General features: G+C 32.8%; 4 protein-coding genes across 14 annotated transcripts; 2 read left to right on the top strand and 2 right to left on the bottom strand.

Moving 5' to 3' along the window:
* The first annotated feature begins 377 nt into the window (after nucleotides 1–377).
* On the top strand, nucleotides 378–7,657 carry LOC143916935 (sodium-independent sulfate anion transporter-like). 3 transcript variants are annotated; one of them, XM_077438227.1, is made up of 15 exons: nucleotides 1,989–2,048; nucleotides 2,535–2,622; nucleotides 2,733–2,882; nucleotides 2,961–3,031; nucleotides 3,099–3,294; nucleotides 3,385–3,489; nucleotides 4,590–4,705; nucleotides 4,787–4,961; nucleotides 5,042–5,206; nucleotides 5,288–5,449; nucleotides 5,552–5,692; nucleotides 5,770–5,915; nucleotides 5,995–6,168; nucleotides 6,243–6,396; nucleotides 6,490–7,657. In XM_077438227.1, exons 2-15 carry the CDS (start codon nucleotides 2,586–2,588, stop codon nucleotides 6,531–6,533), a joined length of 1,836 nt encoding a protein of 611 aa, XP_077294353.1. In that variant the 5' UTR covers nucleotides 1,989–2,048; nucleotides 2,535–2,585; the 3' UTR covers nucleotides 6,534–7,657. The 3 variants fall into 3 exon arrangements, with proteins under 3 accessions (XP_077294355.1, XP_077294354.1, XP_077294353.1); XM_077438229.1 differs by lacking the exons at nucleotides 1,989–2,048; nucleotides 2,535–2,622 and adding an exon at nucleotides 378–589 and having other exon boundaries at nucleotides 2,730–2,882; XM_077438228.1 differs by having other exon boundaries at nucleotides 1,986–2,622.
* Nucleotides 7,658–9,964, bottom strand: TyrRS-m (Tyrosine--tRNA ligase, mitochondrial). The gene is made up of 8 exons (XM_077438235.1): nucleotides 9,663–9,964; nucleotides 9,440–9,587; nucleotides 9,196–9,371; nucleotides 8,898–9,114; nucleotides 8,729–8,807; nucleotides 8,242–8,517; nucleotides 7,950–8,138; nucleotides 7,658–7,865 (listed from the first exon to the last, which is right to left on the bottom strand). Exons 1-8 carry the CDS (start codon nucleotides 9,776–9,778, stop codon nucleotides 7,705–7,707), a joined length of 1,362 nt encoding a protein of 453 aa, XP_077294361.1. The 5' UTR covers nucleotides 9,779–9,964; the 3' UTR covers nucleotides 7,658–7,704.
* A 996-nt stretch (nucleotides 9,965–10,960) lies between these two features.
* Nucleotides 10,961–17,175, bottom strand: LOC143916941 (phosphoribosyl pyrophosphate synthase-associated protein 2). 9 transcript variants are annotated; one of them, XM_077438242.1, is made up of 8 exons: nucleotides 17,043–17,175; nucleotides 14,545–14,625; nucleotides 13,038–13,154; nucleotides 12,830–12,949; nucleotides 12,463–12,751; nucleotides 12,210–12,379; nucleotides 12,021–12,126; nucleotides 10,961–11,878 (listed from the first exon to the last, which is right to left on the bottom strand). In XM_077438242.1, coding segments are annotated over exons 2-8 (1,110 nt in total). In that variant the 5' UTR covers nucleotides 14,547–14,625; nucleotides 17,043–17,175; the 3' UTR covers nucleotides 10,961–11,572. The 9 variants fall into 9 exon arrangements, with proteins under 9 accessions (XP_077294368.1, XP_077294366.1, XP_077294365.1 ...); XM_077438240.1 differs by having other exon boundaries at nucleotides 14,545–14,628; nucleotides 17,043–17,088; XM_077438239.1 differs by having other exon boundaries at nucleotides 14,545–14,628; nucleotides 16,889–17,053.
* A 3,492-nt stretch (nucleotides 17,176–20,667) lies between these two features.
* LOC143916930 (WD repeat-containing protein 3) lies at nucleotides 20,668–25,201 on the top strand. The gene is made up of 16 exons (XM_077438220.1): nucleotides 20,668–20,807; nucleotides 20,892–21,077; nucleotides 21,156–21,359; nucleotides 21,435–21,632; nucleotides 21,699–21,872; nucleotides 21,950–22,143; nucleotides 22,224–22,435; nucleotides 22,513–22,633; nucleotides 22,717–22,912; nucleotides 22,979–23,206; nucleotides 23,288–23,557; nucleotides 23,637–23,801; nucleotides 23,882–23,947; nucleotides 24,025–24,182; nucleotides 24,254–24,476; nucleotides 24,575–25,201. Exons 2-16 carry the CDS (start codon nucleotides 20,907–20,909, stop codon nucleotides 24,737–24,739), a joined length of 2,745 nt encoding a protein of 914 aa, XP_077294346.1. The 5' UTR covers nucleotides 20,668–20,807; nucleotides 20,892–20,906; the 3' UTR covers nucleotides 24,740–25,201.
* Nucleotides 25,202–27,212: the final 2,011 nt, after the last annotated feature.

Genomic DNA, 27,212 nt, shown 5'->3' with positions numbered 1-27,212 from the left:
AAAGCAAAGGTTGAAAGGTTCAAAACAAAGATATTGACAATAGTGATTTTTTTGTGCGAAAAACATCCATCGAACACCGATCTTTGATAATAATATATAGGTAATATAAAAAAAAAACCCCTCTCCATTTACATATTCATATGTCGAACCACAAAGGTCTTCATTGAATTGATTATACATATCTGAGAGACAAAACTGTATCCAATAATATTTTATATATTACTCTATCTAATACAAATACATATGTACATGTGTATATTGAAATATTTGGGAAAGCAGCACAGCATTATTTATCTTCGAATAAAATTTGCTACGGTTTATCGTCGGTACTTCTTGTTCCTTATTGTATTTTTCACGTGTTCAAAGTGTTTCGATTCATATCACTTCAGTACATTGATGCAAGTAGACGGCATTATCACAGTGACTCTCTATGTAATTATGACAACAAATCACTTCGGATCAAAATTTGTCATATTTTATGTGATCACAATTCAATTCTAATGTAGTGAAAAATTCATCATCGTAAGGTGAAAGTCGTCTATAATAACAACAACGAATCTGTGAAAGAGTTTACACGTAACTGAAGTTGGTAAGAATATTGACACAATTTTTACTTAAAAGTTATTGTAATTAATATTATCAACTTTAAATGTATAACAATATTAATAATTAAATAATTTCACAAATATGATAATGGAGAGAAAAAATAAATCAATCTGGTTTGTGATAGTTAAATATTGACTTGTATTTTAAAGTTAAAAAAAACATCAGTCTGAACACATTTCGCCAACAATATTGCTCTTTTTACTTACCTCTTATTAAGTTCACATGGTTTTCGTGTTAGTGGTCATTTTTTATATCTCTTATCTCTTATAACTACTACTCGTTTATTTGTAATTTATATAATTTTTAAAATCAAAAATTATTATTTAAAACTTTAAAATCAAAGTGACCAATTACTGTAGTTTCCCCCCCCAATGTGACATCGAGGAAATAATTTAATACTGTATTGTAATTTAAGGTTCGGTGATTACTAGTCAAATGTGAACCGATCACAGGACAACCGGTCGCTCTAGATCGGTCACACGTGATCACCCGTCACACTAAAACTGGTCACGAGAAAACTGGTCACACTCTAAAATCGGTCAACCAGTTTTCTCGTGACCGATTTTAGGTCTGTTCATACCCAGTCAGCACGTACCGACTTCAGCAGGTATCCGGCCGTACGAAAAGTATTCTTTGGTACATTTTGTATGGGTATATTCATACCAACCGCCACGTTTACGCCACGGCAGGCCTACAGCAGTACCCGACATTTCCTGTTCATACCTTACAGCATCATCCGTCAACGTATCGTATCCGTTTTTTGGGCCATCGTGGAAATATACACGCGAATTACGTGCCATGAGTCTGCCGCTTTGGTGTTTTGGACCAATTATCGATAGTGACAGTTGACAGCTGTTTCAATCTTTCGACATGGTTTTGGCGCAAATATTTAAAAAAATTTAAATATTTTACGGAAATATTTAAAAAACAATTGTCCATCATCCACAAGCTCCTTATACAGTGTCCAAAACTCTCCTTCGGTTTATCTATTTTTTAACATGGGATGCACATCAAAACGCCTCCGTGCTTTTTTATTGCCTTCTTGAGCTTCTTCTTTCAACAACAGCGCGATAAGCAATATTGCGCCGTATCGTCATGGCCTCTAATGTATAAGTAAGCCGATTTTGCCTTGCACTCGGCCAAATTGCTGTAAACGTTTGAAACGGAGTCGTGCAGTGCTGTTAAGTATGAACAGACCTTTTAGGGTGTGACCAATTTTCTCGTGACCAGTTTTAGTGTGACGGGTGATCACGTGTGACCGATCTAGAGCGACCGGTTGTCCCGTGACTAGTTCACATATGACTAGTAGTCCGTTTACCGTTTTAAAACACTATTTATTATTGTAAAATATGGTCAATTTTATTTTGCTTATGATAACTGTCAACTTGACAGTTATCGGCTTGCGACTAAACGTCATTTTTTTTTAAATACGAACATCTCCAGTTAATTCATTTTATAAATACTTTTCTTGGTTTTAATACGAATAATTTATATTAAAATTTCTTTGACAATTTAATATTAATCTAAGAACATTTTTCGCATAACAAATAATACTTTTAACGTACTTGTATACATATAAGGAAAGTCAATGACATAATGACCTCCAAAACATTCGATGAATACAAATCACATTTTCTTATTGTATCACATGACTGAAGCATCGTTTTAAGAAACTTAATCGTACCATTAGTAATATATGTATTCGATTGCGTGTCATTGCATTGTTTCTTATATTTACAAATTTTCGAAATGTACCAATGAGATAAAACAATATCAATTTAGGAATCTGTTTATTATGAATTCGAATTTGGGTCACGACTCTGATTATGATTCATTGTGTGAATAGCAAATGTCACTACTTGATTCAGTAGTTTTCAGTTCCTATTTAATAAATATGTATACTTATTATGAAAAAAATTTCAAAATAGGATTATGGTGAAATTATTGGTGAATATTAAAGTGTCAAATAGCACATCAAAATGTCGCACGAATCAAATGAAAATTTATTGGAGACACGTAAGATTCTTCTTTCAATTGCATATTATTTCGTTAAATGCATGTGAGATTATACGGTGAGTTGTGTGATTGTTTTCCAATTTATTTATAACATCTTCATATTTTAGAAGAGTCAGCTGGAGAAATGCATAACGTAATTCAATGGATGAAGAAAAGCGCTAGTGATTTTTTTTCTTTAAAAACCTTAAAGAAAAGAGTTCCTATAACTCAATGGCTTCCAAATTATAAACTAGACTTATTTATTCAAGATATTATTGCAGGTAAATTATTAATATTCGTATAAATTCAATCAATACATCATTGTAATATACAACAAATTATTTTAATTAAAATTTTAGGTATCAGCGTAGGATTGACAGCGATACCACAAGGTATAGCTTATGCTGGAGTTGCCGGATTACCATTAGAGGTAAAATCTTATAAAATATTTATGGAACCATATTTTGAAATTATGTATGTATATTTTTTCATTTCAGTATGGACTTTATTCGGGTTTTATGGGGTGCTTCGTTTACTTATTTTTGGGAAGTTGCAAAGATCTCACTATTGGTCCAACGGCTATTATTGCACTAATGACTCAAAAATATGTAAAAGGCTTGGGTGCTGATTTTGCCGTCCTCTTGACATTTTTATGTGGAGTAATTGTGTTTTTATTTGGAGTTTTCAATCTAGGTATACTAATCATTTATTTTTGATACATTTAATTTAATTTTTACTATCCTGATTTTTTCTTTTAAACTTTGTTTATTTATTACATTTCAGGCTTTTTGATTGAATTTATATCAATGCCTGTAACAACGGGTTTCACAACAGCTGCGGCAATAACAATTGGATGCACTCAACTCCATTCTCTTTTAGGATTTCAGGGTAAATACTTTTCTATGAAATGTTAAAGAGTTCTGTACTAGCTTTCAAGCTGGCTAAAACCGAAACCGAAATACTCTATTTTTGACCATTTTTCAAAAAACCGAAAACTGGGTTTTTAAGGGTTTTTTTTTCTCAAAGCTAACAATTATGAATTTCAAATTTCTATGAAAGAACGAAAAAAATGAGCATAGCCAGACTTTCTTAGGAAATATGCGTATATTTCTTTAAATAACAAAAAAAGAGAGCACTTTGAAATTTAGTAATGGGCAAGGATCAGGCCAATAAAATATTATTGAAAGTAGTTTCAATAACTTAAACAAGGTCACGGCAAAGAGACATTTTGCTAAAGACGCAAATACTCGAGGGGCGATTCAAACGAGAAGTAAAACTTTCTTACGACGAAAGATACAATGTATACCAGGAAAACGCATTTAATCCGACGTTAGTTTTACTTTGAATCCGGCCCGTGGCCTTTCAATTTATTACAAGCATTTTCTTTTCTTAACTTCACCCAGATAATTAAAAAAAACTGCTTAGCTAGAAATTCAAGATATGAGTCGCTATATTTGAAAGTGATATAAGTCCAATTTTCAATTCAACAACACTTCTGTTTGACTTAATTCACAAATTGTTATCATTTCTTTTAATTCGATATGTCCAGAATTTCTGAAAAGTAGAATAAACATATTATAGACCACCAGTATTTTTAAATATTGTAAAACGCAAAACATTAAATATAATGTTTTGCGAGATATTTCTCGAAATAAAAGTCATTTTTTTTCAACTGTTAAAAAGTTGCCAAAATCCTAAGATTTAAACAAATTTCTATTATACAACAAATTTCTATTATACCCACTTTTTATGACGATTTTATAAGCAATTATTTGTTTGCATAATGTATTACATGTATTTACAATTTTTATGCAATATAAAAATTTAATACAAAAAAAAAATTATTCTCTGAAATCGGGGAAAACTGGTTAACCGGCTTTTAATTTTGTAAAAAAACAGAAAACACCGGTTTTTTTAGGCGATATTTTGAAACCTCTAGTTCTGTACAGTATAATTTAATTTGTTTATTTATTTTTTTTATATTTCAGGACGGTCTGATACGTTTTTAGACGTTTGGATAAATTTAGTAGAATATGCTAATACAATAAGATTATGGGATTCAGTATTGGGAATCGTCACTATCATTATTTTACTTCTACTACGTGTAAGCACCAATAAATACACATTTATATTTGCTATTACTAGATTATACTAAATTTTCTCTACTAATTTATTTTCAATTCAGAAATTAAAGGATTGGAGTAGTAGAACAAGCAGACCGGAGTTTTCTACATGTAAAAATCTAATATACAAGTTTAATTGGTTTATATCGCTTGCTCGTAATGCCATAGTAGTTATACTAGGTTGCTTATTGGCGTGGATTTTAAAAAACAACGGCTATGAACCATTCCATCTAACCGGTTTGAAAAATAAAATAATATATATTGTATGAGCTTATTAATCATGAACATCTGATAACATCAGGAAAAAAATGTTTCAGGCGATATTGGAAAGGGTTTACCAACATTTCAACCACCCCCATTTTCTACAACCGTCAATGGAACCACATTTTCATTTGGTGAAATGGTGCAAGAATTGAATTCTAGTATTTTGACGATCGCTTTAATCTCTATTTTAGAAGCGGTTGCTATTGCAAAGGCTTTTGGTAAAATTCAACATCTGTTAATTATAATATAATTATATTCATACGTGCTATTTTATTGCAACGAGCTTTACATAATTGTAGCTAATGGAAAAATGGTCGATGCAACTCAAGAAATGTTGGCATTAGGAGCGTGTAATATAATAGGGTCGTTTTTTAGAAGCATGCCGACAACAGGCTCTTTTACACGAACAGCTGTTAACAATAATTCCGGAGTACAAACCACAGCTGGAGGAATATTCACAGGTACAAAAATGTATATAGTGTACTTGAAACATCAGTATATAAATTATATATGTGTTTATGTATGTTATTCCGATTTCTAAATTATTTTTATCAACATTTTAGGTGCACTTGTTTTGATGGCATTAGGATTTTTGACTTCTACATTTTATTACATACCTAAACCAGTTCTTGCTGGATTAATTATTAGCGCTATGATATTCATGGTGGAATACGAAGTTGTTATACTCTTGTGGAAAACGAGGAGTAAGTAATCGTCATTTTTCTTCAAATGAAGTTTTTTTAGCTTAATTTATTTTTGTAACTCGATTTTTTGTTTATAGAAGTGGAATTATTACCGTTTTTCGTCACTTTGATATGTTGTTTATTTATTGGACTTGAAGTTGGCATTGTTATCGGGATTGTTTTTAATATTCTTATGATATTGGCAACGACAGCAAGACCCAAAATTGACATAGATACTCTAAAGGTATGTTTACAATAACAGATAAGCAATTGCTAGATTTTTTCCATATTAATATTTTTGTTGAATTTACATTTTAACTAAGGTCCGTAATCAAGACGTAATTATGGTTACTCCAACTAGCAATCTCGTGTATTGTTCGGCAGATCACTTTTCAAGAAGTGTGATGTCTGTTTTATTCTCGGAAGAACAAAATTGTAACGCAATTGTTGTCATTGATGGAAGCAAAATTAAAAGAATTGACGTAACAGTGGCTAAGGTAGATAGTGACATTTTCGGAAAGTTTGAAAAAACTTATTTTCTTTATTTTATATGTATTATTTTTTGTTTCAGAATTTGAAAGTGTTAATTGATATTGTTAAAGTAAGAAATCAAAAAATTTTCTTATGGCTTTTTTCACCTTCTACAAAAAGTGTATGCTTGGGTGTTTATCCTAAAATTTCACCTTTGTTTGTAGATTGCCAAACATTAGAAGAAGTGATAAAATGTAAGTATTATACAAACATACGTAATATGTGTGTATTAGATTTAATCGTTAACGGCAATCAAAAAACCATATATGTATATTTATTTTTTTAAGATTTGGACTCGGAAGCACTAGTCGCAATTGACACTAACCTTTGATCCTGCAACTTGAGAATTATTTGTAGAATTTGTTAAATTTACATTTATATTATGACATTTTATTGATATTTTAGAACTAAAATTGTTCATATTTTTATTAGTTTTTATTTAGAATTTATCAATGATCAAAATACATTCCTTCTATATGTGTATGTATGTATGTACATATGTAAATTAATTGAATACAATTTTATAGTGCAGCGTTTCCCAACCTTTTTTGACTCGCGTACCACTTGGTAGTACATAACGCTAAATTGTACCACCATATAAAAATGATTGTTTTTCATGAAATTTGTTTTTGCAAGTGTAATTATTATATATAGTATTTGCATGGTAAGGAATGAGAAGACAGGATACACGTTATATGTAGATCTGTTTTGGTAAGAAATTTTGTGAAAAAAAAGTTATTTGCGGAGTCACAATTATAATATGCTCAAAGTTTAATATATTTATCTACTATCTTGTCTAATTCTAATTTTCTAATCATATGTACTTTCAATTTTATCTGCAACATTAAAGATTATTATAGAACTGTTCTCAAGTGTCAAATTCAAGTTATTTATTTATTGAAGCGTGAACGCGGTAAATTTAAAAATGCACTCCAAAATCCATGCCGGATCTGTGGAAAACGTATCGATTGCCAGATTTTCGATCATCAACTGTACATATTGACGTCGACGATGACTAATTAAGATAATGTTTATTAATTACTAGTTGTTTTACCCGGCTTCGCTCAGTATTTGTAATATAAACAACTTAAACCTAGCGAATATAATAGGAAGTTCCCAAACAAAGATACAAACTTAAAATTCTCTTTCGAAATTATATATTAGATATAAAAAATATTTCTATTTTTATGATTGTATATCATTCATTCTTGCATGACCGCCATTGCTGATTTTTTTTCGCGTACCACCAAGTGGTACGCGTACCACAGGTTGGGAATCGCTGTTATAGTGTATGAAATAATATTTATCTGTGATATCTAATTGAGTGTAACTTGTAATCATGTAACTTGCAATACTAATATATGTATGTATGAAATTTAAGAAATGCTCGCTACAATATTATTGAAAATAATAAACTAGCCAAAAGTGAAAGGTGTATATTAAAATAAATTATGTAAAAAAAATATATTCTAAATTTATTTATTTGGGAATTAACATATATCTTACAACCACTTAACTATTGAATAATTCTTTTTTCCAACTCTCATAACAGTAATTTTATTTGGTAAAATATGAGATGACTCCACCAAAACTTCTTGGAAATTCGTGACTTTCTGATAATTTATGTAAAATCCTCCAGCTTTTATAATACGCATTGCATAGGCTAAAAATAAATAAAAATTAGAATGTAATAATTCAAATTTGAATGTAAGTAGCTTATAAAAATGAAACAATTGTGGGTTCTTACATTCTGTTAGAAAGCATTTTGCTTTCATAGCCAAATCTAAAACAGTCATTCCAGGTTCGGGAACTAATTCAATAACAGGTGCACCTTCAAAACTTACGCAAATGTCTGACGCATTCAAATTGAGTAATAAGTTAACATCGTTTCCATACAAAAGTTTCGAACATAATTTCGCTTTGTTCAATCCCTCCTCTAAATGAATAAAAATATTTAATGAAAAATTATATACATTTTTTTTTAATTATAGTTTTCATAACAAATTCAAAATATTAAAAAAAAGTAAAAACAAACTTACCCCCGTGTACAAGTACAGTCAAAAAATCTGCCAAAGTCTTTTGAGGCAATTTATTTTCTGGCTTTTGCTCATGATTTAGCATTATATCTTTTATTTTACCTAAAGGTAAAAAGGTAAAGTATTTGAGAAGTTTTTCTATATCAGAATCCGGTGTTCTAAAAAAGAATTGATAAAAAGCAAATGGAGATGTTTTAGAGCTATTTAACCAAATTGCATTTCCACCAGATTTGCCAAATTTATCTCCTTCTTCATTAGTAATCAATGGTAAAGTTATTCCTATAACAATTATAGCATAATTAATAATAGTTTGATATGTTAAAAATTAAGTAATAAATTAAAAAATTATTCAGACTGATCCATAGTCTATTTTTTTTTTTTTGTTGAATAATTGAAAGGTAAAATAATAAAAAGTTTGTAATAACCAAGAAAGCAAAGGCAAACACATTTTTGTAAGTAATAATACGATTATGATTATGAGTAGTAATACCGTAAACAGATTTCTTTGTAACCCTTCTAATTAAATCAAATCCAGCCAAAATGTTTCCCATCTGATCACTGCCTCCTACCTAATTGAAATAGTATAAATAAATAAAATACAGAATGAGTAGCAATTCGTTTTCAATATAAATAAAATATTTGAAGTATAAATATATTACCTGAAAATAGCATTTATAATTATTATACAGATGTAACCAATCATAAGCTTGAAATAATTGGTATGTAAATTCAGTAAAACTCATGCCAGCGTCAGAATTTATTCTTGATTGTACTGACTGCTTCAATAGCATTGTACCCATTCTAAAATTACGGCCTACATTGCTAGCAAACTGTATAGCATTCATTTTCTTATACCAATCTTCATTATTTGTGATTCTAACAGAAAACTTCAACATATTATTATATTATATTAAAAATTTTGAGTATGTCTTACATTTACTTATTAACGTTACTCACATAGGTTCTTTCATGCATTTATCTTCATCCCAAAAGTACTTTGCATGATTTGTAAAAATATTTTCAATATTGCTAGTGATTCCCTTTATATTATCATCAATGAAAATCTTTTCTAATTGAGGTCTATCTTTCGTTCGTCCACTGGGATCACCAATGCATCCGGTAGCACCTCCTATCTATATTTTAATCAATATTTATAGAATATTTTAATACATAACTGCAGTTGCATAACTAATACACATACCAAAGCAATAATTTGATGTCCTCCGCGTTGCCAATTTAGTAAATTAACGATGACAAGGAGGTTTCCTATGTGTAAACTGTCAGCTGTTGGGTCAAATCCAGCATAGACACATTGGGGAGATGCGTTCAGCATGTCCAAAATTACTTTGCTATCATAATTGAATTATTTAGAATATAATTGAGTTTAAATATGATACAAAGCTAGATTAAATTAAAACAATTACTCAGAATTCTCTGGAAACACATCTTGAATAGCGCCTCTCTCACGAAGACTTAAAATATTCCTATTTGAAAACAAGCGGCAATGTGTCGTCACACATAACCTCAAGCGTTGAAACATTTTTAACTCGTTTTTAAGCGTTGAAACATAAAATTAGACCCAAATAAATTTATAAACTGCTAAATTTTAATAATTTATTGAAAATATTAACTAGTTTGAATGCAAATATAGCTTAAAAAATTTAGAACAGAATTGTTATTAAATCTGACAGTATGTTCATAAGGCCTAAGAAGCTTGCAAAGAACCAGCCATCAATTAATCTTAAAAATGAATTTCACGACCAGCCCAATAGAATGACTTTCGTAAAAAGTCTATCAGGCGCTGAATATAAGTTAAATTAAACACGAAACAATAACTTTTTGTTAAGAGTAGACTCACTTAATTCAGTCAATTTATCGCAATGATTTTTAACTGACTTTTATTTTAATTATATTTAATGTCTTATATAATTTATAGCACTTGATATGAATGAATAAGAAAAATCTCGGATCATCGTGTAGGAACCTGTGCCACCATCCTGAGAGTTGGCACCGATTCAAACATGTTGGTAGATCCCATTTTACGTTATTACCGACCGTCATATTAAATAGACGTCTACTACATCATCGTTTCTCTCCTACCGCCCCCCATGATCGAATAAAACTTTCCAACTTTATACGAAACGATCAATTTTAAACCATAGATAAATTTATACAAAAGCTGTTATATTCTAAGAATTTCCAAAACTTTCGATGTCATATAAGATTTCATGCATAATCTTATATGGCATACGCCGCCGGTTAAGTGCAATCGGGATTATCAGGCGGCTTAAGTGCATTCGAGGGCAACAATGAAGACGGTGCGACCGCACGTGACGGAAACAATAGGTAAATTAACGTGTCGAGGAAGATGCATTGAGCGACCTGCCCTTTATAAGCTGGTACCCAGGCCATATCAGATCATTCTGAAAGGAGCACTGGCGGTGTGTGAATCTCCTTGATTACCCAATAAATGCTGTGAAGCGACTTTGGCCTTTCATTTGGATCCTCCACCCACCCCTACGCAACAATATCATTACACAGTATACTTCAATCGTGGCTCATAATAAGTGGTTTATAGTAGTTGAAGGTTTTCACGAACATTTTCTGATTTTAAAATCCAAATAAACTTCAGACTATGCAAATTGCCAGTTTTCCTCTATGTATCGTCTCATAACTCAATATTTTAACAAATATTAGAAACAAAATAATAAGCGTAATTCTTAAAAGAAATAGAAAACAAAGTAAACGTTTATTGAATATTATTACAATAAATCTTAAAGTATTTGGAATAATTATATAAATATAACATAAACATATACAATTTATATGCATATATTTTAAATTCTGATAGTATGTGTAAGTAAATTTAAAAATGTCATTTTTATTTTTAAAAATATGATTAAGATTTCACACTAATTTAGCTACACTTATATTAATCCAAACTCTGAAAAAATATTGTATTCAATTTAAGTATAAAAATATAATGCAGGAAAGAATTTTTCATAAAATTTAAATGCATTTCATAAATTATATAATACATACATACTTTATGGAAACAAAAACAGTATATTTATACAAAACTTAATTAACAACTTACATTATATAAATTTTATAGATCAAAAGATGGAAAAAAATTTAAGATCTACATCTACAAACAACTTTTCTTGTATTCATGATATTAAAAATAAATTTAAATCATTCGAAAATAATGAAAAGTTGAATATCCAATGAATGCATTAAAATTTTATACGTAAAAAAGTTATTCGTGTATAATAAATTTAAAAAAAAAAAATTCTAATTTCAGAAACCAACAATTCCATGCATTTCAAATAGACTAATCCTCAAGGGTGACATTTTTGAAAAGATATGACATCGATTCTTTGTTGTGAATGCGTCTAATTGCCTCACTTAGAAGAATGGATATATCGACAGTCTTAATCTTGTGACATTGCATTTTTTGCAATTCATGAGGTATGGTATTAGTCACAACTACTTCATCGATGGCAGAATCGTCGATTAATCGGGGCGCATCTGACGATAACAATCCGTGAGTTGCTAGAACATAAATTTTATAAGCTCCTCTTTCTTTCAAAACTTCAGCTGCTGCTACAAATGACTGCACATCATCAATTAAATCATCCTAAAAGAAAAAACAAATACATATTCGAGTTTTTGAATTACAATATATTCGTAGTATACACATATCTTTTAATAATTTCTTGTCCAAAATTATCATCCACATCTCAGTAGATTACATAACAGCAGCTACAAATTATACTTACCACCATAATAGCAATGCGGCCACCAACATCGCCGACGACATTGATAGGAGGTTTTTCCTTAGCTGGATGAATAGGCACACCGACAGAAACGTCCATTGTACGGGACCTAAAACCATTAAATATTTTCAAAATCAGTTATATTTCATAATAAGTTATTAATATTATATATTGAAAAATATGATAAATCACCTGGGCAACGTTGGCGGTGAATATCTTCCATCTACCTCATCACTTTCAGCTTCTTTCTGTTCACCGTGAATAACTGCAATACCGAGTCGAAGTCTTTCAGCATAGGACGTCGCTTTTTTGGCAGAGCCAGGATTACGTGCTACTATTACAGAATTGCGATAATCAGGTATCTATGAAAAATATCCAAATTTAACACTGAAAAAAATACGAGTTTTATAATACTTAAAAATGTCCATATAAAATTTTCACTTACACACTCTTGAATGTATTGCAAGAGGAAAGGAGATGCACGTAAATTATCAACTGGACAATCGAAAAATCCTTGTATCTCTTTCTGGTGAAGATCCATAGTAATGACGTGCGTCAGTCCAGAAGTGCACATCATTTTAGCCAACAACTTGCTAACTATGCAACCGCGTTTTCGCATTTTGCACTGTTTACTATATGGCAAATATGGTATTACACCTACAATGGACTTGGCCGATGCTGTTTTGCAAGCATACGCCATCATCAACAATTCCATGATATTATTGTTGACATCCCTGTAAATTATTTACAAAAATTAAAAAGATATCTGTAGCAATACCAAATATTTCACAAATCTAGTGAACAATACTAACTTGGTTCCTGTTTGAACAATATAAATATCTTTTCCCCGAACAGAATCTCCGATCTCTACAACTGTTTCCCGGTTTGTAGTATGAAACACAGCACATCCTGCATTTTGGACCCCTAGACGACTTTAAATAATAATAAAAAATTATGCATTTTATATTAAACAAAACTAATTCAATGTTGAGCAAAATACAAATACATTTTTTAACGTACCATGCTATTAAATCTAACAGTTCAACATGAGAATTTCCTCCAATTATAATAATATCAGATGTTATTGGTCCCTGCAGCATCGTCCGCTCCCCTTTGGGGATCCTAAATGACCCAAACCTACAAAATGGCATTTTAAATTTTAATAAATCTTATCAAACTTGAAAATTTATGTTAAAAAAATAGTTTTAGTGTCATAATTGTAATTTCACACAAGATTAAAATGCATTCTAGGATAAAAAAAAAACTCAAACAATCAATTTTCAAAATGTAATATTCAATAGTTAAATACCTGGTATTTATTGGTAATATGGGCGCAACTGAGCATCAAGTATACATACTTACACTAACACAAACAAATACACGGCAGTTAAATAAATAGCCTCTAGGTGTCGTAAATAGTTTTAGTAAAGTGACAGTACGCAACCAGTGATTGACGTTATATCGAACAATTTCGACAAAAACAATGATATTAAGTTATTTGGGAAAACCAGGGTTGGTTTTGTTGGTTTGCAATGAAAAAACTATAACGCGGTGATCAGTAATTTTTTGATGAATACACTGAGTGAAGACTAATCAATATTCAATAATACAAAAAAATCACCAGAGTGAAGACTAATCAATATTTGCTAAGTATGACCCACTGAATTCGAATATGACAATGATTTTCTCTCGTTTATAAGATATGAGCGTTTAAAAAAATGTACAATTTGGCTTTTGCAGTTTTTAACTCAAAATCTAAATTACTGTCCCAAAAGTGAGTATTGGAATCAATAGTATCCAATGTTGCATAGTATCCTGTAAAAAAGGTGCATTTTTTTAACGCTCATATCTTATAAAAAAGAGCTAACCAATAAAAATCATTGTCATGTTTGAATTCAGTAAATCAAACTTAGTTCAGATCGATTAGTCCCCGCTTCGGCAAGTAAAAAACGTGATTGTTAATTAAAAATTGGAGCTGTCGAACAGAAAATAAAGCAACTTCACATAATACAGAAAATTATTTATTCCAATTCTTGGCGATCCTACCAAATTCGTGTATCTGTTTGTGTTGTTGTGTACATATACTGAATACTTGGTTGCGCCCATTTAACCAACAAGTACCAAATACCTTATATTTATTATCTACTTCAATGAAAATATTATTTAATTTTGATTATTATTAATACATACGAATTTAGTTCCACATAAAAAAGGAATCTATTCACACAAGTAACGTATTGATTTTTTATTGTACATTTTTTTTAAATACTCTTAAAGCGGATTAAAACACTGCTTGTGTGGATTAGAATCGTTCAGTAAAACTATTATACATACATATATTTTGAATTAATTTATAATTTTTTCTTATTGTCTGCTTCATCAAAAATGAACAAAAAAAAAAAATACATATGTACATACAGATATAGAAAATTTACTTTAAATGTGAAATAAATAAATACAATGAAATGACCAAAAAAACTATGACACTTGAAAAAATATAAATTAGTATATTTATGTATTGATTTACATTTTGTACTAATTTATCGATGAGATTTTCTTCGCAAAATTCGAGCAACCATAAACGAGTGTACTGCCGTTTAAACAAACACTGCTGCAACAGAACAAAAACAACGCATAACGTACATGGATTAATAAACGAAATTTCTAAACGGTCAAACGTCTCTCAAAAAGACCAAACGGCTAAACAAAATCGCACGTCCCACCGTGCCGTGCCGTTAATCACACACCATAGCTCGAACATGCACATCCAACAAGACTTATCGGAATTCTAGAGCATATCACAATCGGACTGGGTCAAACCTACGCGTGGAGATGCCAAAGGTTAACAAAAATATGTACATCGGGGAGGGAATCTCAAGCTGATAAATACACATTGATGTATTTACATATGTATAACAATCGCTATTTTATCAACCGAGTAATTACGTGTGTGTGTGTGATACGCATCCATTGGGCCCATTCTTCGCAACGCACGATTTCAATAGTGTAGGATTGATTTTTATTTAATGTATATTGTTATATAATGGAAATGGGTTAAGCATACAGAGGAAATATTCAAATTATCAGTTATTATTAATACATTTTTTTTATTATTATTAAATACTAATGTCAATAGCAGCGTGGTGGAGAGAGTGGATGGTTTTATATATCTTGGGTGCTATCTGGGTGAAACGTGTGAAAGTGGAAAGGAAATTCGCTTTAGAGTGGAGCAAGCAAGAGCTACATTCTTGAAACTGAAAAAAAAAGTCCTAACCACACGTGATCTCAGTATAGCACTCCGACTGAGACTTCTACGATGCTACGTTTTCAGTATCCTTCTGTATGGGACAGAGGCATGGACCCTGACGGATGCCACATGCAAGAAACTGGCGGCATTATTTGAGATGTGGACATACAGAAGGACGCTGATAATCTCATGGATGGCGCGTCCTACCAATGCCGAGGTGCTTGCCCTGATGGGAAAGCATATCGAAGTGCTCAAAAGTGTGAAAAGGTGTAAATTGGAGTACTTCGGACATGTGATACGGAACGAAAAATACGATCTCCTGCGCCTAATAATCCAGGGGAAAATCGTAGGCCATCGCAGTCGGAAAACATCATGGCTAAAGAATCTTCGGCAGTGGTACGGCCTCAGCACCTGAGCAGCAATGGACAAAATAAGAATGGGACATCTAGTTGCCGACGTTCTAGGAGGACATGGCACATGAAGAAGAAGAATACTAATGTATTTATTATCTATATATTATTTATATGGACAATGGGGATTGCACTATTATCTCTATCGTCTGGAATAAAAGTTATTATTATTATAAATTCCAGGGGTTTCTTTTGGGGGGGTTAGGGGGGGCAGCCCCCCCCCCAGATTTGAACGGAACTATCCACGTTGTTTAATGTATTATCTGATATATAATTTCAAAAGAGACTTATATGTATGTATATTTATTTGTTTGTTTGGTTCGTAGAATCTGTGACGTTCAATTTAATAAAAAAACAAATGAATATTCAAATAAAATAAAACTATTGATATGAATTAAGTAAAATGTTCTCTATTATATGTATTAGCGATGTTTAAACGGTTTATATTACAAATACCAATTCCCAACACTATTTTGCTCCGATTTAAATCGGACAAATCGGACAAATTGGGCAAAATTGTAAAAATTTGCAACGTCATCGGCAACGACGAGTTATTATTGGAAAATCAAACCCCTTCAAATATGTATCAAAATTAGTACCGTATAAGAATCAGAAGAGTCTGTGAACCGATTAGTGGCAAATGTTGCACTGCACTATCTATTCTAATAAACATATATATGTAAATACTAAACATTCTTCAATGAATCTTTTGGCTTCCATATGTTTAAGTTATCCGACAACTAGTCAGTCTGTACATTCATCTCTTTTGTTGCAAATGGGCAAGAGGACACGACTTTGAAAACATCGACTTACAAAAGACGTGACGACAATCCATGACTAATTAATTATACAATTGCACCTGGACACACTTCAAGATGAGGTTATTAAAGTTGAATGTAACTAATATACAGTTGACATTGATATTGATTATGAAAGGATAACTTTGTGCAGTGATGGAATGTGTACGAAAAGTGAACTGGTTAGAATAGACGACACGGATAGTGGATGACACGGATGGAACGCAATTTGCCAGTTTGATCAATAAAAATCGTCGACATGCGGTGGACATTTAACATGTTATTTGTGTGCGGGTCGTGAATGGGGCGCATAACTATGTAGATGGAGTTGAATGTCACGTGTGAGAAATTGAATGTGCCGCTAGTGATCTGGTGTTGACGTTTGTTAGTGCGAGACTCGTTTATGGGATGGTTCACCGGGGGAGAGGGCGCAGGCTCCGGGGGCGCGGGGGGCGCAGCGCCACGCGACGACAGGAGCGCTCGCCACGAACGCCGACTCGCTAATCTAAACAGACTGTTGCTGGGGACAGGGGGAAGGGGAAAGAGGCACTTGTATGCCAAATGTGTTCACCTGCTTTGACTGAGGAACATGTCGTGGCCGTTCTTTCACGCACACTATTTTTAAAATGTTGACATTACAGTATATAAGTGCTCGCTCCAGTTCAGCTGAAAACCGCTGTGCCTATGTGCGTTTCTTCCGTTCTGAAATTATCTTAAAATATCTTCGCGTCGTCGATTTTCCATCGTTTTTCCCTTTTTTATCGTGTTAAAATTTATGTTGCCGCCCAAAATGCATAGTTTCGCTTATCGAAATTATTGCAATGATAACAGCAGAGGCTGCTGAAATTACTCTTATTATTATTATTATATTATTTTAAATATTTCCATTCGTCTCGACATTTCTTTAAATATTACTCAAAGTTTAGAAAGCTTGGGTGTTTATTTATTGTTAAAGCTCAGGTTTCACTTTCGAAAATCAATTATTACACTTTAAGGTCTGTTCATACCTATCCAGCACGACCCGTATCCTGCAAGGTTCGGTGATTACTAGTCAAATTTGAACCGGTCACTCTCGATCGGTCACACGTGATCACCCGTCACACCAAAACTGGTCACGAGAAAACTGGTCACACCATAAAACTGGTCACGCCCTAAAATCTGTCAACCAGTTTTCTCGTGACCGATTCTAGGGTGTGACCAGTTTCAGGGTGTGACCAGTTGTCTCGTGACCAGTTTTAGTGTGACGGGTGATCACATTTTTTTTTTTTGATTTTTAAATGCTTTTTATTATACATCTTATATCTATTTTATTAGCTACTGATCTACTGATCATTTTCTATTTTACAATTTAATTTAATTTGGCTAGTAATCATAGTATTATATTATTCTAATGTTAATCTACAGCATAATAGGAAATAGAGCTCAAAAACCTATTTACAATCCTTATAAATGCTCATAATACATCGAATACATAATATTAATTAAAGACTCACTAAAGTCGATGACCTTAAGCAGATTGTGTTTATACCTGAAGGGTATAGACATTTTGTTGTAATCACCGAGACACGGGTGATCACATGTGACCGATCTAGAGCGACCGGTTGTCCTGTGACTGGTTCACATATGACTAGTAGTCCGTTTACCATCCTGCAGGTGTCATGCAAGTGCGGATAGTATTCTTTGGTACATTATATGGACGTATTCATACTCCATTCGCGCATGCGCATTTACGCATTCATGCGCTTCCATATATAATGTACCAAAGAATACTATCTGCACTTGCATGACACCTGCAGGATACGGGTCGTGCTAGATAGGTATGAACAGACCTTTACATTTCGACAATATGTCAATTGTTGTTTCAAGTGTAAAATCGGTATTCGCGCGCGTTTATAAACGAAGATATGTACATATTTGTCTTGAAGAATAGTTTCGGAATGGTCACCGTTCATCCAGCTTGGTTCGCCAGATTTGAGTCCGTAAAGTTCCGGTTCGTTTTGCGACTCTGCTTATTTCCTCATTTGATAGAAGCCCACATTCATTCGATCTGTTGGATTTTTTCGAGATTCATGGATGCCATTATTATCGAATAAGTAAAAAAGGTAATACGCATTGAGACGTATATATGTATGCAGAGCTTTCATTTTGAAAAAAGAAGGTGCTAGAACGAAATTCTTGTTCTTGCACTTTCGAATCCATCTAAATTTTATCCTCTTCATAAGACACCATATATTATCAATTTGGCAAATTATATAAATATGGATTGTGATTATGTACGCACGAATATTGCTTCGTCTAATTGCTTTTGAATCATTAAAAGTACTGTGGCGGCTCGCTTATACGACATGGTCGAGTTTGGTTGCGTTCCTGCGAGTGGGGACCAACCCGGCTGGGTTCGGAGAGCCACTACTGACTCTGTCTTCAGCTGTCATATAATAAACACGTGCATTAACATGCCAGTCGTCTCATTCGTTCATCCTCCATAACTGGTGACCCCCGACATCGAGTCACGCAGCCTCGATCAATTTCAACATGCCGCTCATCCCTGCCTCGCCGAGCCAGGTGGGGAAGCTACCCGCCGCGCCCCCATCGCCATCAACACGCGTCGCGGCCCGCGGGTGACAATAAACGAGCAGACACGGCTACCTACCTACCTACCTATCGATTGGAGTCCAGCCACAACGTCGATGACAGGTGCTTTAAAAAAATGGGGGAGCGAATGAGACGACGATCTTGACAGCTGGATGTGGAGTCATGCGCGATCCACTACACATAGAACGGTCATCCAGCACCACAAGACATACACCACCTCAGCACCATCATCATCATCATCATCAAGGCCCCGTCCGTCCCCACGAGCGTCGTCACGCCGAGACGGGCGGTAGCGCTACAACACCTCCACGAGCCACAACGACTCACAGTGCAGCTCGGAGTATCATCAACCACATCGATGCCCCTGCCGCCCCTGCCGCCCCCGCCGCCCCACCAACCGACATCAGCCTCGGAAGAGCGGCGCCGCCGCAGCATCGCATCGGCGCGACCATCGGACCAGCCACCGTCCTGCTCGCGACGTCACCGCCCTCGAATCTACCGACCATTCAGGGCGGTACACCTACACAGCGGATGACCCACGTCAACAATTTTTTTTCTCCCCACTCAATAAGTTTTTTTCTCTTTCTTTGTGTAACAATAATTTTTTTTCTATTGTAAAATTTGTTTCTTTGTAATTTTGGTATCGCTGATGCTGGGGGGGGAGTGATGTGGCGGCTCGCTTATACGACATGGTCGAGTTTGGTTGCCTTCCTGCGAGTGGGGACCAACCCGGCTGGGTTCGGAGAGCCACTACTGACTCTGTCTTCAGCTGTCATATAATAAACACGTGCATTAACATGCCAGTCGTCTCATTCGTTCATCCTCCATAGTACTATGAAAAACGGTACCGGAACGTCGTTCCACGGCCTTAGGGAAAAAATGCCCTGCTTGTACATATGTATAAATATCACTATATCAAGAAGGGTAATTGGACTATTCGTCACATTGGGGTGGTCACAAAGACAATTTTTGTCATGAAAATCGCGAATACACAATATTTGGCACTCAAGTTCTCGTTAGTATGATGGACTTTTCGGCTGCCAGATGTTCCGTTATAGAGATTTTAGTGACTTTGTGACGAGTAATTTGTGACCAGTAATCACCGAACCATCAAGAAGTGCGCGAATACTGATTTCATCACCGTAGATATTTATTATATTGTCGAAACACAATGCCGCAGTGAAGCGAAATAGTTGGCTTTCGATAGCTAAATCTGAGCCTCAATAAAAACAAGTACCGAAGTTTATCGTGAAAAATGCTTAAAAGTACGAAGCGAGTTCACAATTTGCTGTAACAAAAATATAAAAAAAATTGACAGCAGAAGATTGCCAAATTTTAAGCCTTCAGTCTTTTATCTCATGAATTATTTTGATATATGTATTTCAATCAGCGTATGCGTAATAATGTGGCATAAATAAATATATATTTTTTTTATTAAATATAATTTTATAAAGAATAAAACAGGCAACGTTTCAAAGTCATTCGCTTGAAAAATAAATAAATATGGATTTTTAATATACCTGTATCATCGTTTTTAATATTTTTCATTACAAATGAGCTTGAAATTTGTCTTTAAAAATTTAAATGTCACATAGTTTATGTCATTTTATTAAGGCTGGTTATATAGTTGCTATGATCAAATTTCTTGCTGTCATTTCCATGTCTCGTGGTCCCAAGCTCTTTGTAGGTTATATTGTTAATGGTTTTGTTTTGGTACTCTTATTCTGTGCTTGAGTCACTTGTGGTTAGTATAATGAGTTTTAATGTTTAATTCCATAACTTTTGTGTTGATTAAATAGTTAATTTTATGAAGTCGTACATGTTTTAGTGATATAGATGCAGAATGGGCTTGACAAAGCAATATTTGCGATATGTGGCAGCCGGCAGTTTCAATATCATTTGCAGTCCCGAAAGCAACATAGTAAATGTTGTTCTGCAAGGTTGTAGCGGCAGATATATAGCCGTTGCTGCTTGCGAGCATGTTATCATATGGGATATGCGTCTCTCGGAGAAGGTCGGCTGACTTTAATTCACCTATATTTTCATAATAGTGCATAGAATAAAGTAAATATTTACAAATTAATTTTTCCAGGTTCAAGTTTTACCCGGTGAAAAATCGCAAGTGACTCGCCTTTGCAGCATCGGTGATCAGATTGCTGTTGGTTACGCAGATGGTAGTGTACAAATATTCAGTTTGATTACTGGTGAAGTGTCTTGCATATTTGCCGGTCACAAGTCTTCCATCACCGCTCTTGTTTACGATAGTTTGGGACACAAGTTGTTTTCTGGCTCTAAGGTATATAGTATGCTACATTATATACATGCTTCTATTACTTACAATGAAAATATTATAAAAATATAATCGTTATAGGATACTGAAATTATTGTGTGGGACGTTGTCGCCGAGGCTGGCTATGCCCGTTTGAGTGGACATAAAGGACCCATTACTGATTTATGTTTCATCGAATCTCGACAATGTGTTGTGTCTTGTTCTAAGGATACTTTTGTGAAGTTTTGGGATTTAGAAACGAAGCATTGTTTCAAAACTTTAAGTGGACACAAATCAGAGGTTGTGAAATATATCTGATTAAGATATTAAATTGAATGCATTTTTTTAAAGAATTTTGATTTGTAGGTTTGGGGATGTGCATTGATGAAATCTGAAAAGTATTTAGTGACTGGTTGCACTGAACAATCTTTAAAAGTTTGGAAACTTAAATGGAAAGATGAAGATGAAACACTTTTAGACAAAACGAAGAATTTGGCTATTTCGGAATTAGAAGATGCTGAAGATTTAGAAGATAATTCTGTATGTATTGAATTAATGGTTGAGTGAACTTATTTTTTATTCAAACAATAATTATATTTATTATATGTTATGATTAGACTTTACAATGCCACATGTTGGGACGTTTAATAAGAGGAGGAAGAGGACGGGTGGTTTCCCTTCAGACTGATGTTAACGCTTCAGTTTTAATCTGTCACGGTACTGATTCTGTGCTAGAATTGTTTGTATTCAATGACGATGATGAGGCTAACTTGCGGTTGAAGAAACGTTTGAAAAAATCCAAGAAAAAAATGTAATTCACAGAATATTGTGTATTGAATTCAAACAACAATGAATGATGAATTTTATATGTATTTATTTCATACTATACAGGAACGATGATGTCAAAATGGAAGATGAAACGTTAGCAGAATCCTTAACTCTCTCTGATGAGGTTCGGAGATTGCCTAAAATTAAAGTTAGCAACAAAATTAAAGCTGTTGACATAATCACTGGAGTGGATGGAGAGCTTAGAATAGCGGTATCTTTAGTGAACAACATGCTCGAGCTTCACAGTGTCAAACAAATAAAAAAGGAAACTGAAGGTTTATTTCCACTTTTATCAGATTATGGTTAATTAATGGTAATAACAATGAATATAAGAAAATTTTACATATTATAGTGAATTTATTACGGCAACTGACATCTCACGGGCATCAATCGGAAGTGCGTTGTGTAGCTTTCAGTTCAGATAACTTAGCCATTGCTTCTGGCAGTAATGACTCTGTTAAATTATGGAACAGGTACGTTTTTATGACAATAATCAATGCTGAATTTACTACTATTGAATCTTTTATAATTATAATTTAATACATCTTCATTACAGACCTTCTCAAATGTGTTTGCGCACTGTTATTACGGGGCCTGTTATAAGCTTAGTTTTCGTACCTGGAGATAGGCATTTGCTAGTCGGCTTACAGACCGGGCAAGTTCTCATTATAGATATTACAGCTGGTGATATTATCGAAGAAATTCCAGCTCATGAAGCAGAAGTTTGGTCCGTTTCCTTGCTTCCCGACCAGGTACTTAAATTTGACTCAATATGTATTTTGATTCTAGACTATTAATTAACAAGTTTTATATTTTAGTTGGGAGCTGTCACTGGCAGCAGTGATAAAACAGTGAAAATATGGAAGTTTGAACTGGTCCCTGATAGTACTGGTAATACCAAAGCTAGAGTCCTTTCATTATTGCATTTGAAAACGTTACAATTGGAAGAATCAGTGCTCTGTGTCAAAGTCAGTCCAAATTCTAAATTCATTGCAGTCGGACTTTTAGATTCTACTGTTAAAATATTTTTCCTGGATACTTTTAAGGTTTGTGCTGACCAATTATCTCTACATTTTGTATCTAAAAGATTTTTATTTAATCTTAAATGAGTTCATTTTATTTTCCAGTTTTACTTATCTCTGTATGGACATAAATTACCAGTCTTATGCTTGGATATCAGTTATGATTCCGCACTTATAGCTACTGGATCAGCTGATAGGAACATTAAAATATGGGGTATGGACTTTGGTGATTGCCATAAATCAATTTTTGCTCATGATGACTCTGTCACCGGTCTACAGTTCATTCCAAAGACTCATTACATTTTCACATGTGGAAAAGATGGCAAAGTAAAACAGTGGGACGGAGATACTTATGATAAAATAAATACACTACAGGTAAATAAATATTAATGGGGTAAACTAAATTACTCAAGACGTATTTCATTATTGATTTAATGAATTTTTTGTGACACAGGGACACGCTGGAGAGAGCAGATGTATAAGTGTAGCACCTTCTGGACTTTGGTCTGTTACGTGTGGGGCCGATCGCGTTCTGAGATTATGGGAACGCACTGAAGAACCATTAGTTTTAGGCGATGTGGATGAAAACGCAGAAGATGAATTAATTACTGGAGAGAAGGTAAGTAATTGCATTTTCACAAGAGCAATTTCCATCAACATATAATATATCAATTGCATCTCGACTTCTATATTTTGCAGCCACCATTACCTGGAGTTCCTAATTTGAACATGCCATCTAAGAAAACTGTAGGAAGCGAAAAATCTGTAAGTTTATCTTCGAATGCAATTTTCAATGCGAAATATACCCAGATTTGTCTTCTCTATAACTACAATTCTTTCAGGCTGAGTCAATACTGGAATGTCTTGATGTGTGTGAAGAATATAATATGAAAAAATCTGAATCACGTGGAGATTTTCAGTTACCGGTATTAATGCAAGCATTTCAATGTAAAACTCCAGAAGACTTCCTATTGAAAACAGTACAGAGGATAAGAACGAGGTACCCATATCGATGTCGTCTTTTGATTGTGGCCTTGTTTATACATATGTTAATGTTATTTTAATTTTTAGCGATTTGGAAGAAGCTCTGCTAATATTACCTTTTAAATCGGTATGCGAAATAATAAAGATGCTTCCGAGTCTTATGAGAAGGGAAGATAACCCTGAACTTGTGTGTAGACTTACAATATTCCTCGTAAGGGTTCATCACGCTGTTCTCGTCACCAGTCACGAATTACTAAATGACTTAAAAGAAATTCAAGCATTGGCTAAAAAGCACATGGCAGATTTCAGGGTAAGCATTACATATACTACACATGTATTTTTGTTAGCATGATACTACCATTGACGATCCTGTAATAAATTTAATATGTTGATACGACTTTGTTTTAGGACATTGTTGGTTACAACTCGCACGTTTTACTGTGGAAACAGAGAGAAATCGAATTATCTGAAAAAGAAGCATTGTTTAAAGATGCTACGAAAGACAGGAAAAAGAAGAACAAAAGAAGGAAAGCAAAAGAAACATTAAAAAGGGCGATGATTACATTGAGTTAACTGATTTAATAAATATTTATGTCAAAGTACTTGTTTTATATTCTTAAATTAAAAATGAACCTCTGCATCACAATTATACACATGTATTTACCTGGCGTAGTTATAATGCATTATGGAGTAGCAGTAAATTTACGTAAAATGTATACAGGCGTCTTCAAATTAATATTTGCCATTTACTAGTGTTCTCCAAATTACATTGTACTATAATGGATTAGTCAGCATTGAAAAAGTAATTTTGGGATAGACTTCAAGGAAGGAAAACATAAATAAAAAAAATGCAAAAGAAGAATAGCTGCTACGATTTATTTGTAAAAAAATACTCTAAACTACATAGCCAATTTTTTAAAGTTAGTTTTAGTAAGTATCCATCCCTGCGTAAGTAAGTCACCGGATCAAAATCAAAATGATCCCTCCTTAACATGGAATATTATTTTTTTAATAATAAAATATTTTTAAAATGAGTATTAGAATTTCATTTGAAGTAATCTCATATTTTAAATGGTGTAAAACCATAAGTAATACACATATATATATATATAGATTTTGTTTTAATATTTCCCATTATTAATAATAATAATAATAATAGATGAATCAGTCACGAAGCTTAAGATAGTAAAGCTTTTCTTGTATCTACACTTTATTAAGAAATTATGTAAACTTTCTATTGCTTTAATTTAAAATGTGACCGCACATTGACAAACCATTAAAGGCAACCATCCTAGAACAAACTTACATTTTGTAGAAGGGCAATTCACTATTTCACAATCATTTGTGCTTAGTAAAAATAAATTAAAAAGAAAAATATTAAATTTAAATGGCCCCCCCAATACATACATGTTGGTACAAAAGTAGTTATCAATATTTTTCACATAAATCAACACAATTTTTTTTAATTGATTTTAAATGCAATGTATAATAAATAAAAAAAATCGAACCTATTTCAACAGCCAACTTTATGCATTAGGAAAAGTTTGCATGTTCAACACCATAAAATAATCATTACGAATAAGAAGTGAATGTTAATACACACTTTATATATAATAAATTGGATGGGATTAATACTTTTGTCAGTAGTAAAACAACAAAAAAATCAGGCCGAACAGTTAGTCGATTATGCAGTTTCTAAACATTGCGTTTATGTAAAAAAAAATAAAAAATTAGTAGAATACTAAAATTATACGTATATTGTTATAAACATGTTTTAAGAGGACTTTGCAAAACGATTTAAAATTAAGTACGAGGCAAAAATTAAATTATTGAAACAAATACTAAAAATTACACAATAATTGCTGAAATAATGGATTCGCCCTCACTTAACAGTATAAACACAAAAAAAGATAATACAAATAAATAATACACACAATTATACTGGACAATAAATAATAAGTTACAGTTTTGGGGTTAAAATGAAAAAATGCTCTTAAATAATTAACTCTGTGCAAATTAATGTTAATGAGATATACATAAAATGCCTAAAGCCTTAAAAAAGAATACTTTTTTATCAGTATATAAAACGTAAGAATACTGTTAATTCATAATGTATAATTAAAAAAAAATGCTAAAAGCCTACAAATATAAAAAAATTCGTTTCATAAATATATAAAAATACTGATCATTTTTTCTTTAGTCACTACTACATAATACCATCGCATCCATCAGTGTTCAACAATTAAAGCATTTATTCAAAAACATGTTCAAAAGGTCACTCAGAAACTAGACTTTTTTTTTAGAATTTATACACACATACAATACACATATATATTATATGCATAATGCATACCACACATGTAACTGACACCCTGTATTGAAAATTCTTATTACGTAAAATATCCTCTCAATATAGTAACAATAGGTGATAAACGTAAGGTACTACTTACACAATCAAATTCTTTTATTATACAATTTTGAGACCAAACACATATGCTTTATATGCATACTTCACGACGCGTTTTTATTCACGTTATATCATCAAATTGGAGTCCTTTTGCAGACTGGTCTCACACGTGTGTTAATAACGATTATATTTTATACATATTTTAATAGACATACAGATCAGTGAGATAACCATTAAGTGCACAGAAAATAAACCGAATATCTCAAACAAATCACTGTGAAAACAAATGCTTGGTAATATATATACAAAAAAAAAAAAAAAAACAATTGAAATTCAGTGAAAGGGTCGACGTTCAAATCGTTTAAAATTTGTTATGATTACCTCACAAAAGTAAAAAACCATAAAAAGAGAGCATAATCAAAATTGTATAAAAAATTAAATACTGAATTGGCAAACTACAGAATCACTGGAAACTTTTTAAGTTTGAAAAATATAAATGTCATGGCAGATTAGGTACAAAAAGCGTATGAATACATAATTGTTTCATTCTAATATGGTTAAAATTTTCCATTCATACATAGAAATGAAAGACAGATTTTTATTGTTTCACAATCTGTGCGAAATATTCGACATAAAGTA

This window comes from Arctopsyche grandis, chromosome 9, assembly GCF_051622035.1.
Source record: "Arctopsyche grandis isolate Sample6627 chromosome 9, ASM5162203v2, whole genome shotgun sequence".
In the NCBI taxonomy this organism is placed as follows: Eukaryota; Metazoa; Arthropoda; class Insecta; order Trichoptera; family Hydropsychidae; genus Arctopsyche; species Arctopsyche grandis.
This window is presented reverse-complemented; position numbering and strand designations above follow the sequence as displayed.

What these genes read in the sequence shown, in the direction of transcription:
- LOC143916930 (XM_077438220.1), top strand. Translation starts at nt 20,907, where the DNA reads ATGGGCTTGACAAAGCAATATTTGCGATATGTGGCAGCCGGCAGTTTC. An exon ending in TCTGTTAAATTATGGAACAG is followed by an intron (nt 22,634 to 22,716) that starts GTACGTTTTTAT and finishes TCTTCATTACAG; the next exon opens with ACCTTCTCAAATGTGTTTGC. An exon ending in TTTTCCTGGATACTTTTAAG is followed by an intron (nt 23,207 to 23,287) that starts GTTTGTGCTGAC and finishes TTTATTTTCCAG; the next exon opens with TTTTACTTATCTCTGTATGG.
- LOC143916935 (XM_077438228.1), top strand. Translation starts at nt 2,586, where the DNA reads ATGTCGCACGAATCAAATGAAAATTTATTGGAGACAC. An exon ending in TTGACATAGATACTCTAAAG is followed by an intron (nt 5,916 to 5,994) that starts GTATGTTTACAA and finishes ATTTTAACTAAG; the next exon opens with GTCCGTAATCAAGACGTAAT. An exon ending in ATTAGAAGAAGTGATAAAAT is followed by an intron (nt 6,397 to 6,489) that starts GTAAGTATTATA and finishes TATTTTTTTAAG; the next exon opens with ATTTGGACTCGGAAGCACTA.
- LOC143916941 (XM_077438238.1), bottom strand. Translation starts at nt 17,062, where the DNA reads ATGTTCCTCAGTCAAAGCAG. An exon ending in TGCAATACATTCAAGAGTGT is followed by an intron (nt 12,380 to 12,462) that starts GTAAGTGAAAAT and finishes TATTTTTCATAG; the next exon opens with ATACCTGATTATCGCAATTC. An exon ending in TCACCGCCAACGTTGCCCAG is followed by an intron (nt 12,127 to 12,209) that starts GTGATTTATCAT and finishes TAATGGTTTTAG; the next exon opens with GTCCCGTACAATGGACGTTT.
- TyrRS-m (XM_077438235.1), bottom strand. Translation starts at nt 9,778, where the DNA reads ATGTTTCAACGCTTGAGGTTATGTGTGACGACACATTGCCGCTTGTTT. An exon ending in GTGTTTCCAGAGAATTCTGA is followed by an intron (nt 9,588 to 9,662) that starts GTAATTGTTTTA and finishes CAATTATGATAG; the next exon opens with CAAAGTAATTTTGGACATGC. An exon ending in AAATGCATGAAAGAACCTAT is followed by an intron (nt 9,115 to 9,195) that starts GTGAGTAACGTT and finishes GTTTTCTGTTAG; the next exon opens with AATCACAAATAATGAAGATT.